Source organism: Magallana gigas, chromosome 6 (assembly GCF_963853765.1).
Source record: "Magallana gigas chromosome 6, xbMagGiga1.1, whole genome shotgun sequence".
In the NCBI taxonomy this organism is placed as follows: Eukaryota; Metazoa; Mollusca; class Bivalvia; order Ostreida; family Ostreidae; genus Magallana; species Magallana gigas.
The window spans coordinates 25574442-25595343 of NC_088858.1; the positions used below are offsets into that span (position 1 = coordinate 25574442).

General features: G+C 34.0%; 3 protein-coding genes across 4 annotated transcripts; all 3 read left to right on the forward strand.

Moving 5' to 3' along the window:
• Nucleotides 1-584: 584 nt before the first annotated feature.
• LOC105343851 (uncharacterized) lies at nucleotides 585-5288 on the forward strand. The gene is made up of 6 exons (XM_011451347.4): nucleotides 585-708; nucleotides 1074-1273; nucleotides 2441-2611; nucleotides 3694-3957; nucleotides 4274-4533; nucleotides 4618-5288. The coding sequence occupies exons 1-6, from the start codon at nucleotides 595-597 to the stop codon at nucleotides 5217-5219; spliced, it is 1611 nt and encodes a 536-aa protein (XP_011449649.3). The 5' UTR covers nucleotides 585-594; the 3' UTR covers nucleotides 5220-5288.
• Nucleotides 5289-7316: 2028 nt separating this feature from the next.
• LOC105343850 (gigasin-6) lies at nucleotides 7317-10716 on the forward strand. Of its 2 annotated transcripts, XM_011451345.4 has the most exons (6): nucleotides 7317-7649; nucleotides 7976-8002; nucleotides 8538-8714; nucleotides 9179-9439; nucleotides 9566-9831; nucleotides 10012-10716. In XM_011451345.4, the coding sequence occupies exons 1-6, from the start codon at nucleotides 7339-7341 to the stop codon at nucleotides 10626-10628; spliced, it is 1659 nt and encodes a 552-aa protein (XP_011449647.3). In that variant the 5' UTR covers nucleotides 7317-7338; the 3' UTR covers nucleotides 10629-10716. The 2 variants fall into 2 exon arrangements, with proteins under 2 accessions (XP_011449647.3, XP_011449648.3); XM_011451346.4 differs by lacking the exon at nucleotides 7976-8002.
• A 5033-nt stretch (nucleotides 10717-15749) lies between these two features.
• LOC105343848 (beta-lactamase-like protein 2) lies at nucleotides 15750-20471 on the forward strand. Its single transcript, XM_011451344.4, has 5 exons — nucleotides 15750-16117; nucleotides 18229-18405; nucleotides 18701-18967; nucleotides 19248-19513; nucleotides 19789-20471. Exons 1-5 carry the CDS (start codon nucleotides 15801-15803, stop codon nucleotides 20367-20369), a joined length of 1608 nt encoding a protein of 535 aa, XP_011449646.3. The 5' UTR covers nucleotides 15750-15800; the 3' UTR covers nucleotides 20370-20471.
• The last annotated feature ends 431 nt before the right edge of the window (nucleotides 20472-20902 follow it).

Genomic DNA, 20902 nt, shown 5'->3' on the forward strand with positions numbered 1-20902 from the left:
TTATTTATTTTGTTCAAGAAAAGGAAACAAATACGATTTTAATGGTTTTGGAAGTTAGTTTTAGCCTTATTACTCGCATATAGTTTTACCTGCACATATGCCTTTTCTTCTTGTGCTGCAAACGTTCATAAAAAGTATTTTTGCACAGTGTCACATTTATATGCATAGAAATTTATCTGTCTGTTGAAATATGAAATCTGAATTGATTGCTTCACTATGCCGACAAGTACGTAACAACCGTGAACGTCTGTTTCTAGAAATAACAGATATTAATAGAGTTTAATAATAGCAACATCTTACTTTTTTATTTTTTCTTAGTTTGCTTCAGTAGTATACACCAATAGTTATTCTACTATGAGTTTTGCAACAGCATACATGTATGAAATTAAAAGATTTATTATAATAAGGTTAATCAATTTTAAACCAATATATCCCCTTTAAAGGGATTTGCAAATAACACCACTGCTTTTCCAATACCACAAATGTTCTGTAGTTCCACCTAATCAGCAAAATCAAAGTATTGGACATTTGCCAAATTTTGGTAGATAAGGCAATTTAGTATAGTAGCATGTTGTTTCTTTCGTTATATGTAAAATGGCTGCCGATGCAAAAATTCTGTTGTGGTTGGTGATACTGTTGGCTTACGGGGCATTAATTGTGGCCTCAGACTTAAATTACGAGAACACTGTAGATCCGGTGATCACACAGGTAAATAAAAAAGTTTTGTTGAAAAATAACACACAACGCCTCCAAAATCTACGTGAGTGCCTTGCTAAAGAGGCGACATCAGAAGACATTCATTAGAAAACTTGTTTGTCCAAGTCATTTATTTAATTTAGCATATAAATTGTTGAAACAGATCTCTTATTCAACATGATGTTTTGCGAAACTTGTCATCAGCTAACACGTCATTTGACAAAAACACTTTAGTTACAAAATATTAATGAAAACCGACGTTAATAAAGCTTTCATCTGTCATCTTTTAAGGACAGTGAGTTAGTCACTGCGTCAATTCACTCTTTAAGTCTTAATTAACATGTAAAAACGATTTTGTTTTTGTGTCTTTTCGAAAGGCAATGCAATGTCGTCCGCGAATCCCTGGCCTGAGCATCGCAGTCGTCAAAGATGGCAAAACTCTGCTATCTAAGGGCTACGGATTGGCTGACCTCCAGAATGGAGCCCCGGTCACCGAATTTACTTTGTTTCGATTGGCGTCAATCACCAAAGCAGTTTCTGCGACTCTATTGGTGAAACTGCTACAGCACAGCTCAAAGTGATGTTTATTTGATATTTCCTGATCTTATTTCATGATAACGGTGTGTTTACAACACGGCGACGTCACTAGTTTGCTTAAGATCTAGTAGGCTAAATGATTCCAGGTTGTCTTTTTGGTGCTAGAACCATTATGACGTCATAATTGATGATTTTTTCCTGTATTTTACGGCTCTAAAGGAATTATGTAGAAAATAAAACAATATTTTGACATTCTAAATTTAATCACGGGAAAAGTAATCCTGGTACCTATATTCAATTTGACACCATATTAAAGAGGAGGTCAAGAGCTTGTATATTGCTGTTTTTGGAGAGGCTGTAGGCATTCTAGATACATTTCATTAGTCAAAAATGGACAAAACTCTGATATTTGTTACTTTTATCCTTCCTATTTCATAGAAAATGATTGTTTAAAACATGATTTTTCATTTTGTTTACCAAAAAATCAAGCCCCGGTACACCCTATGAAACAACGATATTGTTATGAAGCATCATTTAAAGAGTTTATATCTTGAATTTCATAAACATGTAGGCACCTTTCATTTGCTAGATCTTGACCTTAAAAGTTATTATTTATATAATTTAGTTTACACTCTTAAAAGAACGTTGCATAGATAAACGTTCCTAGTCAAAAATGGACAAAATATAATAATATCCAGCTCACTGCAATGAAAGACTTATTTAGATCCCGTTGATATTGTATGACATAGAGAATTCATGATATGATAAATTCATCTGCCGTAAACCAAGCTAAGTTAAACGTAATGACACCTTTATGTATCTTGTTGATTGGTATAGTTTGAAAATGAAAATGAAGCCATTTAATTGCACAGGGCGAATGCCAATATAGATCTTATTACTATACAGAAAAAATTAACATCAGGTGTACCGTTTTGGCATTATTTCATGGATTCAGATGATGTCATAAACAGAATTAACAGGCTGTGTACACCTTAGGTATATGCATTATTCATGACTGTGTTTGCATAGTGTACCTTTGTACTTGGTGATACCAGAATCTCAGCGTTCTAGTCGCTAGGTGTACATACACCAATAAAGTACCTATAAAGTTCCGTGCCAAAATGGCAAACCGTGGGCTGTAATGATTTCATTGCGAACGATTTTCGTAGACATACACAGATAATATTGTCATATTTTACATTTTCAGCCACAACATTTACACAAACTTGAGAACGTTTTACGACAGCAGTTTCGAGTTCTCGAACACCATTAGGACAGAGAATGCAAATATCCGGGACATTTTATCACATGCACTAGCCATCCCTAAACATGACTTCTTACGATTGAACCCCAAACTTACCAGAGCAAACTTTCCAAGGCAAGTACATTCAATATACAGCCATTTATGAATTAAATCTGGTATCTTATGCAGACACATTAGAGCAAACGCCATCGTTTAAGCTATACGCCAAGCGTTGGCTACCAAATGTAGAGAACAATAAAAATAAATTTTAATTATAAACTTTCAAGTCTAACATGTGACCAAATTTTAAAAAAACCCTCCAAAAACACCCCATTCCCTTTCCACAAAAACAAGCCAAAGGAAAGTACATGTACATATCATTTATCGATTATCTTTTTTTTTTAATTTTTTTTAACACATCAGCATAAAGATATCCTCAACTGCTTACACTATTTTTGCAGTCTCTTTTCTGCCTTGCAAGGGAGATATTTTGACTGAATTATAGGAAATAATTAAACAATTTAATGGAATTTATTCAAATTTATTCAATAATTTTAAGAGCAAAAACGAATTGAAAAATTGATTTCAACATTTGTTTGTTTACATAGCAAGATCATAATTTTACGAAAATATTGATAACATCAACACTTCAAATTTTGAAGTTTTTGATTCTAAATTTGAAAAGAATGTGATAATAGCACATAAGAAAAACTCAATGGAATTTTCTTAAAAATTCCAAATTAACCTAAGTATGTGCTTTATAACATAAAAATTTCATGGTCACTTTTTTTTTTACATTCAACGGAGATACTACAATATAATCATCCTAGCTTACCCCAATTTTAGCCATTTAAATTAGGAAATTTACGTAAAGTGTTACTGGTTAGATTATGTCAGCCTACTAAAATGGATTAAAATTTGGAGGTGGGTGGGTGGGGGGGGGGGGGTGGTTAAAAATCGAAACGATTTTTTGAACATTATGACTAATTGAACGAATCAAACACCTTGACGTCCACAATATTTATTACCTATTACGATATATTCTACAATAACTGTCATGTGATCAACAAAATTCATGTGATCAACGTCTTCTCTTCTTTCCCCCTAAAGAACAATAATTTTTCATAATCATAACGAGGTCCATTTTATGAGAACGATTATCCGGTTAAAAGTAAAAATTGCTTATTAAATCGTTTGATTTCATATTTTTTCTTTAGTGTCTTCAAACATCTGAAGTCGATTTATCCTTTCCGAGAGACTTATACGTATACAAACGTCGCCTTTGGCCTATCTACGACAATTTCCGAGAGTTTAGGTGGGAAATCATGGGAAGACCTGGTGCAGAACGAGTTGTTCTCGCCGCTTGGAATGTTCAATTCTTCTTTCATTTCAAAAACGAAAGGAGGAAGCCATGTGGCAAAAGGTTATACCAATGATGTCACCAAATTGACAACAGTAGAGGTTCATCCTGATATTTACGAGTAAGTATGATGCAGATTAAGGTTGATACATTGTACCATCACTGATTGCAGTCCAAGCTTTCTATCGAGATGTTATTAGTTAGGAGCATGATGAGTGGATATTTTTCCCATGTCATTTGAATTATATTTGACTGAGGCAAGTAAACAAAGGCATGCATGAAAAATACATCTTTACTTTTGATGTTTCCATAAATTCATGTACATATATATTGATTTAGTTTAAAAGCATGCGTTTACATGTCCATATATTTATCATAATATGAAAACAGATTTTAGGAATGGTCACAATTGAAGACACTTTAACCAATTATTGTAGCTCTTGGGAAAAAATATGCGGATCAATATGTCTCATGAGTTGCGCTCATGATATGGCTAAGTGGATGAAATTCCATCTCAGTGGTGGATTAAACGAAAGTGGAAATCGCATCATGTTGTCAGAAACACTTAAGTCCACCTATAAGGCGCGCAACTCCATTACATCACTTGGAATAAGTAAATACTTTTCAAAGCCGAAGGTTCCCCACACAACGAGTGAAGACAACTACGCTCTGGGATGGAGAAATGGTCATTATAGAGGTATTTATCTAGAATGTAATGTCTTGTTGTCTGACCCTTTGCTCTATGTTGATACGGCACATAATTGTTTTTGTTCGCTTTCAGAATATAAAATATTACGTCATACGGGAACCATCCTCGGATATTCATCGTTGATTACTCTCATTCCGGATATGAACATTGGAATCTTTACGACAATGAACGGACAAGATTCTGACTTCATCTTCCGAACTCTCCTCCACAATTACTTAGCAGACGTCGCTTTGGGGGAAGACACATGGCTTAATTCCAGCACGATATGCTCTTTTCCCGAACCATGGTTCTCAACACCGTCAGAAACGTTACATTTAATCGGTAAATCTAACAGACTCACCAGATCGCCTTTGGAATACGTCGGGCATTATCACAATGATGCATATGGGGATTTGCACATTTTTCGGAACTCTTCCACAGGGTTTATAGACATGAAATATGGTGTTGCATTTTGGAACCTTTACCCAAAGCATTCCCACGACCAGTTTGCGGCTGAGGGATATGGTATTTTGAAAGACTTATCTCCGTATAATCTTCACACAATTAGGTTTCACCATGAAACACATAGTAATGGATCTATTTCTAGTGTTGAAGTCACAAGCTTTGAACCTAAAGACCCTCCCGTGTTCATCAAAGTTTCCAGTTCTGTAGATTCTAGTATCATTTTAGGGTAAAGATATTGGAATCATAAAGACTGCCTATGATTCAATATCTTTTTTTACTTATATAATTGATTAACTCCTAGCTCTAACTGAACTACATGCATGTTATGTCATGGAAAATCCTTATTGTCTGTTAATACTTGCATTTCATTTCTGTATGCTTAACTGCTATTTACAGAAAGCATTGATATTTATTAATTAACCGTTTATAATAATCACAAAACATGAAGTTAATTAATTTTGGAATGTGGGTCGGATCAAATTCATTCTAAGAGACATTCTGAAATGAATTCTCAGAGCATCAGATGATAAATATATTTGTAAACCGCATCAACATGCATGTACAAAGTGGAAAAAGAAAAAGTCTTCACGTTGGTTTACACTGTTGGACCTATAGAATTAATGACAATGGTGTTATAAAAGAGATATAATTCTTGACTTAGTATAGTAATTTCTAGTTTCTTTACCCTTGCAGTATGCCGGTAGATCATCACTAGAATATTATCTTTTCTTAACATTTTATTGAGAAGTTCAATTTCTACTCTCAAATAATTAGGTGGTAAAATGTTAAAAAAAAAAAAAAAAAACCCACAAAAAACCTTAAAGGGCATGATAACGATTTTGGTCAAAATTTAATTTTCCGTTTTTAATGTTAACAATGCTTCATTAAGGTATTTCAAATAGCCAATCAAAATTTGAGTGTCAGTCGTCGAGTTAAAGGCTAGATACAGAGCTCACAATTCTTTGTAATGTAAACAAAGCTTGGATCATGTTTTTGTTTACATTTTCGTTTTTACGTTTTCATTTTTACGTTAACAAAGTTGAAAATAAAATTCCAGGTAAAGATCTAAAATGAATGTGACAAACGCTAGTAACTAACGCTAGTAACTGTTTGTGTTAAAAAAAAAAGGAAATACATATAAACGATAAAACAAAGAGAAAAATCAGCTTGAAAAACAACTTTATGTCTGCTCAAAGGCAAAAGAACGAACCTCTTTTCATATCTTTTTTCCCTTTATTCTTAATAATTTTTATCTTATAGAAACCAGATGTTTTGGTCGATGTTTTAATGAAGTATGTGCATAGTTATTGCCATGCTCTCATTTGCGGATAAATCCGGAATCGTCTTGATTCATCAGGTTTTGCTAACCTAATTATTGACTACAAGGAATGTTAAAAAAAAGATTAATGCAAACTAATTCGTAGTTATATAGATTATTATGTCCCGAACAATCCTAAAATAAAAATCAAACTACACATGTTTTGAACGTCTTCAGGCCCCGGGGCCATAAAACTTAGACAAGTTCACGTATGATATGTCTTACTTTTACAAATGGAGCATTTCGTGGGAAAGTGAAACTGAGATCAAATTTGATGGCTTTGGGGCCAGATCTTTAAAATAGTATCAATACGTTTTGTGACACATGCGAGAAATTCCAACACATATTCTCTGTGTTAAACATGTTTAAGTCAGAGATTCGATATATGAGTTTCCAACGCATGTTTGCTCTTCTGATGCTTTTATTGATATTTTTGTATCCTTTTGAATACTTTGTTATAGTGGTGCTACTAATCAATAAACTATAAATTGATAATTGTTATCTCGATTTGTCTTCATGCATGACTGTATGACGAAGTACACATTATCTTAATCTGTATAAATTCTGAAGGCTCCCCCCCCCCCCCCCACCTCACTTTGAACAGCATGATGAAAAACATAAGATTTTAAAATCTAAATAAAGCCCAGTTTCACTAAATACGGAAAACATTAATAAAAAAACTGCTTTTGAAAAAATGACTTTTTATTGTGGTTAAGATGGTGATTTGTAAGATTAAAATTGCAAACACTGCGCATCATTTGTATGCACAGCTTTTGACAACGCACAAGTATATGGTTTTGAAGCGACCCAATGTTTTTTGACACCGGTCGCCTAATTACAAGGTGTGGCCAGGTAAAAAAGAAAATTAATCCAACGACATTTTAACCAGAGTCGCTCTCTACCTGTCTAAAATGATGAGAGAGATGAATAATTAATTCATAAGCGTCGTTTGCCATTGCATAATCTGACGAATTAATTAAACAGTCATATAAAACCAAATGAATAATACACAAGGTGCTTCATTCGTTAAAATGTCCTCTAGAAATCTCCTCTATTCTTCTGTGGTCCTGTTTCTTGTTTTGTTCTACTGTCATGGCGGCCCTTTAGAAGACCGAGTCAGAAGTACGATTCAAGAGGTTTATAAAAACTGTCGAAAGGATAAAAATCCAGGGGTCATTGTTTCTGTGGTGAAAGATGGTCAAAATGTCCTGACGGAGGCCCTCGGGGTCAAGGACAAAATATCTGGAGAGGCCATTACCACCGATACTCTCTTTGGGTTAGGAGGAATTTCAGCTTTATTCGCCAATATTCTTATCGCAAAGAAAAATGCAGAATATGCCGAGTGAGTATTCTATAGAATTATTTCTGAAATTTGAAGAATTCTTGAAATATGTTGAAAATGTATGCATGCTTCATCAATCGGAGAAAAAAATTGATAAAAACTCACGTGTTTTCGTCAAAACGGTAATGACCAGTTTGAACTTTATTTGAAAAATTTAAAAAAAACTATGGTTTGCGATTCGTTGTCGCCAGTAGCAATTCGCGTGGGGATCACATTTCAAAACCAATCATATGAAGAAAAAAACCTAATGTCTCGATCATGAAAATTTATAAATGGCAATTTTCATCTAATATTAAACCATGCACTTTTGATCTATTTCGCTGCAGTTCAAACAACCCAGATTCTACTATCGAGTAAGTTCAAGTTAAGTTTTTAAGACATAATTATATCAAAATCTAAAGAAATATTACATTTACGTCCTAGTTGTACCGGTACTTGTATAATATTAAACATTATCTAAAACATGTAATTGACTTTACTTTTGAATCCCATGTAATTGGCTATGATGAAATATAATTATGTCTTCCATGTATCAAGACATGTAAAATCACATTGTAATGTTACATTGTTACAATGTTACATTAATAACATTTAACATATCGTGGATATATTTTCCATTTTCATCTATTATCATTGTTTGAATGAATGTTAATCTGCATTTCTTTATCAAGTGACAGTTGCTTGAAATTATATAAAAAATGTAACCAATACAGAACCATGTGGTATCAAAAGTATCCTCATGTTATGTGTAATATCTTACATAAGTTTTTCATTGTATACCAGGAACGGTGACTGATTTGAAATAACCATTTGAAATTCAGATCGGTAAATTTATATGCTTATTGAGTAAAATTTTGCACATAATCATTTATTTATTTATTAATTCAGAATGGACGAGGACACTACTCTACGAAACCTTTTTGGAAACAATAAGCTTTTTGAGAAATCCAAGCTGCGATCACGGTATGCTACATCTCTGGATGTCATGGCGCATCGGTTGGGATTCAAAAATACTCCATACTTGTTCTTAGACGATACGGTTACCCGAGGCGACCCCGTCATACAGTGAGTATCCTACGTGCTAATACCACACTCTTATCCATACTGTATACAGGGAAATATTCGTCCCCGTTTGATTTTCACCCCGTTCGCCCTCGTTGTCAGTGGGCTAATTTAAGATTGTGCGAATTCCAATGTCTCAAACTATCTTTCTTTAAACACAACTGTGTCTGGACGAATTGAAGACGGGGCGAAACTGTTTGCAAGTATTTGAAGGCGAAAATTACACGGGGCGAAAATAACCCAGTATACAGCCTTAAAAAAGCTTGAAACGCGCTTTTCCACCACTTTACAGTTATAGATAGCATGCCAAACACAAGTGAAAATTTGCCTTTCTTCTTATTTGTGATTCTATCCTCTTAAATGTACTGTATATCCTTAGACAGTCATGTTTTCAGATGAAAAATAAATATACACACACATATATCAGAAATATAATGTACATATCCTTACATTTATTTTTTTTACAGACGAATAAGTAGCATGAAGCCAAGAGGGCGTTTTAGGGACAGCTTTTACTACAATGAGTTGATGTACAGCATCCTCACCACGATTGGCGAACGACTTGGTAGAGATAGTTGGGAGAATCTTGTTAAAAACGAGATCTATACCCCCCTCGGAATGGCTAAATCCAAATTCTTTACCACTTTGGATCCCTCAACGGTCGACATTGCCAGAGCCTACAAAGAGGACGACGGCTCTCTGTTCCCAGTTCCGTTCGAGTTCTTGAAGTAAGGCCTTACACAGATATCGTCATGAATCTATGACTATCAGCCTTAAAGATAATTGCACTCTTTGTTAAACGTACCAGAAGTTATGTTTTCATATCTTATGTTTTTGTACTTTTTTTCTTATAGAAAATGGTCTAGCTTGTGCAGTACAACATGTGTCCTTAGTAGTGCAAACGACATGTCTAAATTCATGAATTATCTCCTTGGCAACGGAAGCATTCCTGGAACAAACGATGTGTTACTGGCCAAGAAAATTCACCGTGATTTGTTCGATGCATATAACCGTCTGCAAGATCCAAGCATTGAAGACTATTTCCTGACCATAAGGGGGGTCCCCGTATCTAGGACTCACTTTGCGTATGCTATGGGCATCAAACGAGGAATGTACAACAGTAAGCACCATTACCTTACACCTCATACATTTCAAAATCTCTAAGAGCAACGTTTTGATTTTAAAAAGTTTACCATTTACCTGGCTTGTTTAATTGTCAACTGCTTCATAAATGTTGGCGGGTAAAATGAGAAGTAAGCATCCGTTGTATTTCTAGTTCTGTATTTACTTTGTTTTAAAGATGAAAGAATTCTGGAGACTGCTGACGACATGCATGGTTACAACACCCTAATGACCCTTTTCCCTGACCGAAATCTTGGAATATTCATCGCAATGACTGGAGAAGACAAAAAGGATCTTTTCAGAACTGCTCTCAGTAGCTACATATCAGACTTGTATCTCGAAAAAGAACCATGGTTAAACTCTTCTCTACTTTGCACGTTCCCTGAACCCTTCATGAAGGGACCTGACCCCGACACCCCCAAAGTCCACCCGGTCGTGCCACTTGGTCGACTTCCGACAGATTTTACTGGAACGTATACTAACGACATCTACGGGAAAATGGAAATCATTGACAAAAGTGGAGTCTTGGAGGCAAAGTACGGCTATGCTACTTTCGACCTTCAGAGAGAAGAGACAACGTCTCTCAAGTTTAACATGTTCCCGACTGGACTTATAAGACATATGTTCTCTGTTGATGATCTGAGATTTAGGGAAAGGAAGAACTCCACATATATCGAAGCGTTTACTGTTGACAAATTCGATGATGCTAAGTTCGAGAGAGTTCAGCCGGTTACCAACACCACTACCACCACCACCACGGAGAAGCCAGCCGGCGGGATAGCTATACCGCTATAAAGCACCATATAGACACTCAGTGGACACATGACTAAATTCAATCACGTTGTTACTTGTTTTAAATCCAAATAAACAATATTTTTATGAAGTTGTTTTCTTTTTTTAATAAATGAACGTATATTAAGAAGTAAATTATAATGTATAAATGAAATATACAAGCATTGATTTTTGGCTGTCGCAAAACCATGCAGTTAACTATTCATGTAAAATTCAAAAGGAGTTAAAACATCGTTCACGTTCCTGGCTCAAGAAAAACGCTTTTATAACTAAATCAAATGCCATTTCACTACGCGGATAATTCAACACCCTATCGATAGTTCGAACTTTTTAAATAGAAAAATGCGTTCTTATATCTTGGCCATAGGCACTTATAATCATGCTTCTACATTATAAATAAAAATGAAGTAAACAGTCTCCATGTATATATCAGATTCCTTCCTTTTTCTATCAGGTATAGCCTTATCTTCTCGTAAAAGAAGACAAATAACGGAAAAATGCGTACATGGATCTTTGTTTTTATTTCTCCGGGAATTGTAAAACGAATTGGACGTATTCACTCGGATTTTCAAATCAGCTCAACAATATATGGTTGCCGTGTTAGCTATTGTTTAAAATTACATCAAGAAAATACACTTCACTTCTGCCATGTAATCAACGTACTCAAAATGCCTGAAAACATGGCTCTATAGGTGAAAACGACTTTTGATTAGGGATAGAACGGTATCTGACGACATACTTGTTTAGATATTAAGAAGGCTGGATGGATAGTGGTGGCCTTTCTACACATTATCAATCTCCTTACGATGAAGAGCTTTACATAGTTTTCAAAGCTAAAATATTTGTTATTTTTTCTTAACTAAATTACAGTTTACGGTTAAAAATATCATATTTATTATTCTAAAATAGAACAGATGGATAATTGGTTGACCGAGCCTCCTTAAGCACACGTGTACTTGTATTTATGTTGCTCTTTTTGAATTATTTGGTCATCTCTACTCGATGTCTTCAGTTTTAAGCAAGTTGGTTTTAAAATCAGCAGAATTTGACATTATCTTACAAATACATGTAAATTCGGTTACAGTGTTCAAATGCAATATTTTTCATAAACACAAAATTTGATTTATTTTGGTGGTTATTCGGTCAACATCCGGATAAACAGGCAAGAGGCAGCTGGCTTTTCTTCTGAGGAGAACGGACTAATTAAAGGTCAATAAGGGCTGTATTTTCCAACTCACACTGCTTTTCAATGTAATGTAATGTTTCAATGGCTTTTCTTCTCATTTCCCAGGTTTGCTATTTTTTCAGAAAATATAAGTCTAAATTTTTCTTGCATCTACTAAAAACTCATAATCAATGTTTACATTTCATTGTATAAATTGAATATAACGGGTTAATAAACTATGATGATATCATCTTTCTTTTCTATTCATTAATCATGATTATTGGTTTTATTTCACTTTTTTAATACCCTTTTTGGGGTGGGGTGGGGGTGAGGGCTGAGGCTTATTAATCAGCAGATGTGTTTACCTTAAAAGGCGTTTTTCTATTATTTTAATAAATATAACAAATATCTTTTTCCCAAAAGGTACACATAGATAGGTAAGGGTTGAAATATTAATTCATTGATTGCGTAATCACATTGATTTAAAAATGTATGTTTTAACTGATTAAAGGACGGTATAAATCTTCTCGAGAAACAAGTGTTTAATATAAACCATGCAAAGCTATTTTAAATGAAAAACAAAACAACAAAACAGTTCAAGTGGAAATAGAATGGACACAAATCCCGTGGCTGGCGACGATGAACACATTGATGCAAAAATTTTCTGACCTGCATTAAAAAAATTATACAAGGAAAAGCATCGAACAATGCATACTGATAATAAGGAAATGGTATCTTTAAAATTAAATAAATCTGATTATTGATGTATGAAAAAAAAATATTCACCGGCAGACTAAATGCGACGGGGACAGCGAGCTTCATTTAAAAATTCATGCAAGTCCAAAAAGATGATTTATAATTTCGTGCACAAAGATAATTTCAACCGTAACCACGCCTAAGTAAACGAGTTCGTATGCTAATGGGGGTTATGTTAATTAAGTAACGTAGTCTGTAATTAGAGAATCTTGTTTACTTTTACCATAACAGAGACCGACGTCTTTCGGATTTTCATCTCAATCTTACTTACTGTAACTATCGAGTGAAATGCAAAATTTTCTTCAAATTTCTCTATAAACACATTATATGGAAGGAGAAAAAAATTGTGAAGAATTGACTTCTTTTTCGTTAATAGGTGAATCCTGGCTTGTAATCAATTTGATTTTGTCAAGGAAATGTTAGATAGCCTTACCTCATTAGTGTGTTTACGTACTTGGGTACGACATTTTCTTTCTAGAACTTTGGTATAATGAAGAGGTATACAGACAATAGTTTTAATAGTTTCATCATAAACCAAAATGCTAACATTATAAACTTTGTGTCAATATCTTAGAGAGAACAAAAACAGTTGACAAAAATGTTATATAAAAAATTATTTCCATTTTTTTCTGGACCCCCCCCCCCCCCCCGAAAATAAAAAGGCTAAAAAATAAGATGAAACGACTGATCTGCTTTGGGGAAACCATATCTTTAAAAAAGATCTATTAGATTATATACTAATAATTGGTGTCAATCCAAGTAAATAATTGGTTCATACATCTTTAATTTCTTGATTTACTCTATACTCTGTCCCGAGTTTTTGCTTCCACCACTTTTTGCTTGATATTTCAATAATAGTAAATACCTTTGTGCTCAAACTAAGTTCATCCACTAATATAAAAAATGTCCAGATTATCTGTTTTGAAACTCCCCCTCTACCACTTTAGGTTTCAATACACATCCCGAAATTGAAAGTCTACGGAGATTTTGCATTGCAACAGCCATTAATAAGCCCGGATGATAACGTTAAAAAATTGTGCGATGTATTCCGAGTGTATTCCGAATGGAGAAAAGATGTAAACATTCCCCATTATAAATCTCCGTAAGGAATCTGTTTTCGTTCCTGTGAATTTTTCTGAGTGGAAAGGGATAATTGTTCAATGAAGATATCTTGGATATATTTCCTTTTAACGATTTCAACTCTATTTCTTTCACGGGTATGTGTAATTTTATTAAAAATCATCAAAAAGCGATGGAAGCAATAACTTGGGACAGACTATAGTACTTCAATCACCCAAAAAAAATGAAAAAAAGGTTAAATGATAGTCAACTTTCAAGAACATGTTCGTAGATAAAATGGCATTCACACGAAAGCAACGTTTAAATCAGTAAATCAGGAAAAAATCTACAAAAAAAATCAACACAACAAATATTTCATTTACTGAACAAGTTTAGTTGTGTAATGTCAAGCCACAGTTTATGCTTCTACGTTTTTCTTTCTTTTTCTGATTTAGATCAGTGATATACTAGTATAAATTAACGCATGATTTTACGACGTTTAATTTCAAGTTAACGTTTGTCACAAAATATAAATACATACATATAAATATATTTTCTTGTAATTTGATTACGAATTACATGTTTACTACTCAAATAATTAAGACTAACTTTTAAAAGCAAACCATCGTCACGAAATTGTTATTATGAAAATCAAAATATACGTCTCGACTTTGCAAAATGTGAAAATAATGTTAATCGGCGCACAACATTCGTAAGCTTTACATTACCAAACAGATTAATTAAGTTTTCATCGTGGTTTTTCAAGATTGTCTCTTTTTGACCTATAGAGTACAAGGCGTGCATCGTAATCAACAAAATACAGATATTTCCCTTTTTGGAATTGCAAAAGGAAATCTAACAAATTCATTAATTTCAAGATGAAATTTTAATATGGAAAAGATTTTGTCTTGTTTTATTTTGAAATTACCTTTAAGACACTGTGGCGATAAGTCAGCCTTGAAAATGCACCGACTGTAATTGGATCTCGAAAATAAAACCGAAAAAAAAACTTACTTTTCCAACGCTATTTAATTATAGTTTAAATTAAATTTCTATATATTCATAAAATTTTACACACTAAAATTCTTATTCCTGCCAAAAAAATATTCTAAATTTCAAGTACTATTTATTTTTTATCTCATTTTTTTTAAATTCAGAAATTATGCTTTAAAAAAGGTCTTTACACTCCGAATGATTATTATGTAAGTTTGTTTCAAGAATTGTTAAGACAATAATTAACAAAAAATGCAAAATTAAACATAGAATCTATGTAGGTGGACTTCTAATAAGTTATCGTCATTTAGACGGTTTTTTTTTCTTTTTTCTACCACCAAAAAAAAAATGTTTACTGACTGAAGTTTGTTATTAGATAAACCATGAACCTTTTAATTTTGCCGGATACAAGTATTGAAGTGTGTATTGAAATTTACTCTATCGACTCTTTTAAAACCTTAATATAAAAAAAAGTTTGGACTAAACATGCACATCCTATTATTAATAAGCATGACAATTTAGGCATTGAACCATGCATTAACTTGAAGAGAAAAAGGTTGCAAAAAGGCAGCCGTTTAGATTACTAGAAGCTAGGAATTCATTGGTCATTTATTATCCCAGTGGTTTCCAGTTCTTAATGCATTCTGAAGAATAAACTTTTAGTAGAATTTTACACGTCTGCATTTTCGTATCGTATATGTCTCCTGGTTTTGGAAGTCATAGCAATCTTCTAACAATCTAAAATAACATGGAAGCGAACCTCTATTGCAGAAAATGAATAAATAAAAAATAAAAATCGGTGACAGCCAACTCCTGGTATTGTTTAAGTCAATAAAAATAAAAACAGTCACAATATGTGTTATCCACAAGTATGCTATTTTGGTTCAAGTAAATTTTAAAAAAAAATTACGCGAGAAAAATATAATGGTATAAATGTTGAAATTAATGTACTAGACTTTCGTAAAAATGGGTGGAGTCGAAATTCGCATTTCTCCAGAGACTGAACTTACCATATACGTACGCCACAGGGCAAATTACGTTGGGATATAAGAGTCGTTATGACATCATCTTTTTACCTGTCAAACTTTCCTACTGTCAGGTTTTGCAGAGATGCATAATCATAGAATATATTAAAAACCCAAGTATATATTAACAATTCGAGCGAGATACGAGAGGAAAACATTTCAGCAATATCACCGGCCATGGCGGCTCTAAGATTTTTTCTCGTTTTGGCCATTTTCTTTACACAATGCATGTGTCAGAATAATATTTTAGAAATGTACATAAGAACAACCATTAATAATGCTTTCATGAACTGCCGTTCCATGGTCAATCCGGGACTTGCTGTGTCCGTAGTGAAAGATGGAAAGGTCGTCTTCACCCATGCACTCGGGGTCAAGAATAGAAACGTTCCGAGTATGCCGGTCACCACGAATACCATGTTTGGAATAGGGGCACTTTCTCAGGCCTTTGCAAATGTGTTGACCCTTGCTACTATGAATAGGAGCGAGAAGTTACGGTAAGTCTTTTTGAAACGATGCGCCAAAATATCCGAAAAAAAAATTGATTGGATGTTGGGATTAGTTATCTCAACATTTTCCGACCCAATTATAAAAAATCTACTTTGGGCTTAAGAATATTTTAAAAGGACACCTTATATTGATCGTATACAGTTTTACGAAATACTTAATGATAAAGAAAAAAATAGAAACATTTTAAGAAGACCTTGGACTTTCGGTAGGACGAAATTATATATTTCTTGCATCAAAACAAGTTAAAAATGAAGCTGGTTTCGAGTTAATATTGCGTAGTCTTAGCCAAAAAGCCAAGAATATATAGTTGATTTCAAAGAGCCATGGCTGAGTGGCCAGCAATGAAATAGACAGGCCTATCTCACATTGACACCACTGCCCAAAGTGATTAAACATGTTATACCATGTTGTGCTTTTCTGGTTAGAACCCAGTTTAAACATATTTATTTTAGATTTTAAAGACACCCAATCTTGCATTATAAAAATTCTAATAAAGCAACTGATTATACTTCGTCGGTATCAATTGGGTATTACATTTACAGAAAAAATCGTTTTATCATGCAATATTATTTGCAATGCCTGCAACCGTTAAATATCTATGAACAAACAAGCTTTGCACCCTTTTGATTAATTTTTAAAAAATCATATACACGTTGATAAAAGAACGTGAATTAATATATAATCTTGGTGATTGAAAGTCAGAATGCTTTTGATCCCGGACACATTTTAAAGTATTGCCATATAATGCAGTTGACATGGGAATTTTTTAATTTTATTGCCCGTTTTAACCTAGGTGACAGTTTTTTTTATTACCCTCCGATCTTTTAACCTATTAATAAAAACAGTAAAAATTTACAGAAAAAAATACTTCATCGATTGGTATTTATTATTTTCTATCTGCTTAAAAAATAAATGTAAATATACAGATCCTTTTAGAGCTGAACAATTTCGGTTTAAACTTTTAAAATCGTAAAAACAAAGTAAGTTATATAAGAACTTGGGTTCGAACCATTTGCATATGTTTATTCAATGAAACGTGTTCAAACCAAACTTTTAAAACTTGATTTTTCCATCAAAGCATAGAATACCAAAAATTTAATATGCTAATCCATTAATAATTTTTCATGTCTTTACTTATTTTGAATTGTTCATTACAAACTTACTTTATCAAATTAATATAGAATTTCATTTATTTACTTTAAATTATCATTCAATACTTGTCTTTTCATCTAATTTATCATTGTTAAAACAGTTTTGTCAACACTGAATAAATTAGATTTTTTGTCGAAGCTAAAATATAAATATATGTTTTTTTCCCTTGAAGTTAAGTCATTTCTTATGTTAAGATATTGATGCACTGTCTGAATAAAAAATTTCGGCGCCCTTTGTTTTTGCAAAGGATATGTTTTTTTTTCTCACATGTTTTTAAAAAAATGTTTGTAGACCTCTAATTTCCTATGTTTGACCCTCTTTGTTCAAATATACAATACGCCTTAAAGCGATTGTATAATGCCGTGTCGAAATGAAGATTCGTAATTAATTCAACACGACAGCTGAACATTAATGGACATTTATCTTTCACGCAATTACCATCTTGTTCGTTTAAAGAAAATGGCTTGCTTGTTCTCGCTAGTCTCTTTCTTCCATCTCATTAGTTTTCTCTTTTGCAGCATTATAAAACTTTCTTCCATCTATATGGTTGAAATATATGTATGCGTGTATGCTTACTCTGAATAAATCATTAAAGTTTTTACTTGTCACTGACGTCATATAAAAAAGTCACTGTGCCAAACAAATAAGGCCATTGCAAGTTTTTTCTTTGTTTAGCGTTCACCCAAAACTCAAAAACCTGTCTTTCTATCAGGAAAAAAACACAACTTTAAAGGTTCAACAAAATAAAATTTGTTTTAGGAACAGCAATTGTGTTTTTTTTTTAATTTTTACACCTCAAAACCAATCCGTCCGAGGACGCTAAACATAGAAAAAACTTTAAGGCATATGTGACAGTAATCCCCCAACCCGTCGTGTAAAAAAAGTTGAGGGCAAACAAAATAAAGAAAAATAGATTAAATTCTACTCATCTATTTTTTTCATACAGGCAAAAGGGCGTTGACACAACATTAAGAGACTTATTCAATCACAAAGCACTTTTCAAACACTCATACCTGCGATCCAGATATGCCACACTTTTGGATCTGATGACGCACAGAATGGGATTCGAAAACCATAAATATCTTCGTCTGGACAACTCTACGACACCAGATCAACTCATGGTGTAGGTTCCACATTCACGAATTTGGTTTCAATTTTTTTTTGCATGCGTATTTCGTATTCAACATTTTTTATATCGATTATTGTTGTTGATGTTTTACAGCTGCAAAGAAATCAACATCTTCTATCTGCAGGTGTTAAAATGCCAAAAATATATTACAATATACAATACTCTCTGATTTGTAGCAACATACATGAATGTAAGAAAAAACACTGAAAATGTAAAATACCGGCAGGAAAATTAATGAAAAGCTAAAAAAAAAAAAAATTATACATGTTTACATATTGACGTATTTCAGGAGAGTGCACCAAATTGATCCCAAAGGAAGGTTCCGCGATAGTTACTACTACAACGATTTAATGTATGGAATCATTGCCAAACTGACCGAGGACATCAGCGGCAGCCAGTGGGAGACTCTGGTCACCGCAGAGATACTTAATCGGCTCGGAATGACATCCACCAGCTTTTTCACATCCCCAGCCTTTAATCCGTTCTTACAAGACGTGGCCCAGGGATACGTTAAAGACAACGCAGCTCTGTACCCCGTTTCATATGAGTTTTTAAAGTGAGAGTTTGCACTTGTAATTCATATTAAAAACCACCCGACCCTTCTTCCCCAACAAAAATTGAGGGGAAAGGGGGGGGGGGGGGTATTAGGTTTGCTTCGTTGACTGATGGATGTTGAATATACATGTTCTCTCATAACTGTATGGAAAAGGCAAAACAAAACGCGACATGTAATCTTTTTTTTTAAAGCGTAAAAGAAGGCGATATTTTTAGGATTTTTTGAAAACAATCTTTTGAATTGTGAGTATTAAAATGATAAAAGCTGTGCTCTTTTGCAGGGAATGGACCCGGTTCTGTGGAGATTCTTGTGTCTTAAGCAGTGCTAACGACATGGCCAGGTTCATGATATTCTTATTAGGAAACGGAACTGCCCCAGGATCAATGATACCTCTTGTTTCTGACGACGAATTTTCAAACATGTTTAAACCTTGGAATAGACTTCAATCACCCAGCATAGAAGAATATTTCTCAAAGGCACAGGGAGTACCGGTTTCCCGCACTCATTCTGGCGTCGCTCTTGGTTTCAAAACTGGACAGTATAGAGGTAGAGTATACTTGCACATGCGGGGATGAAGAAAGGTGGGGGATCGGGGTCCAAGAAGAAAATTTAAAATTCACATCGTTAAAATTATAAAAAAAAAAACACGCTTTGGGCTCTCCTGGCAAACAAAATTATCTCTCAGACCCCCACCCCCGAAAATATTTTTCGGATCAACGTATGTTGTATTTCATTATCATAGATTATAGGCGCCTAATAGGCAGAACAACATTTTATTGTGTAATTTAACACAAAAATTCTTTAATACAATGACATTTCAGGCTGGAACATTCTGGAACAGACCGGGGACCTGTTTGGCTACAGCACAATGATGACCCTGTTCCCACAAACAAAACTAGGAATTTTCATTGCCATGACAGGCGAAGACGATAAGGATTTTTTCCGGACTACCCTTAGTTCCTACATTGCCGACATATACCACAAAGAAACACCCTGGTTGAATTCTACCCTCCTCTGTGCATTCCCACTTCCTTGGAAAGCAGCCCCTGTACCGAAACCAGAACCTGTGATAACAGAAGTCCCTCTTACAAGACCAATTAGCGATTTCGTTGGACAGTATGTAAATAACTTATACGGCACAGTATATGTTGTAGACAATATGGGACAACTCGAGTTACACTACGGATTTGTAAAATTTATTTTAAAGCGAAAAGAATCCTCGAAGCCAAGATTTTACATGATTCCTACAGGAGCTGCAGAACATCTAATCGACATAGACACGTTGAAATTTAGCGAACAAAGAATTACTAACCTTATTGATGGTGTCAATATAGACAAGTTTGAAGATTCTGATTTCAAAAAAGTGGGCGTACCCGCTCCACCGAGCGTTCCCACAATATAATTGGGCAGCCCATCGCCACGGCTTTAAAGAGACTATGATATTGCTGAAATTGTTGTTGAGAGTGATTTAATTATATGAATAAAGTACATGTTGTCAATTTTACTTAACTAAAAATGTGGGTTGTAAACAACTCTTTAAAAAAAAATATGGAGAACATAAGGAACAGTATCTTTTAAGAGTGTTGTTTCTTTGGGTATACTTTAACCATAGGTATTGGTTAAAAACAGTTTCAGGTTGCATGAAATGATGATACTGGAGTATACCAATCTGTAGTGTCCCGATCATTTCTAACTGGGCGAGTTTTGTGGGGGGTCCTCAATTTGTGGAAAGAGGATTGATAGATACGATATTTGCCGAATAATTGCATGTATCCAGTCAGTGGTTTGAATCCACAAGTGGACATCGAAACATGTTCCTGTGTTGGGGCTAAAAAAACTTGATACTTACTGTGGTTTCATCAATATTCATTGAATACCAATTTTCGTGGATTTCGTTGTTAAGTTGATCCACGAAATTAAATGTTCATTGAAGTT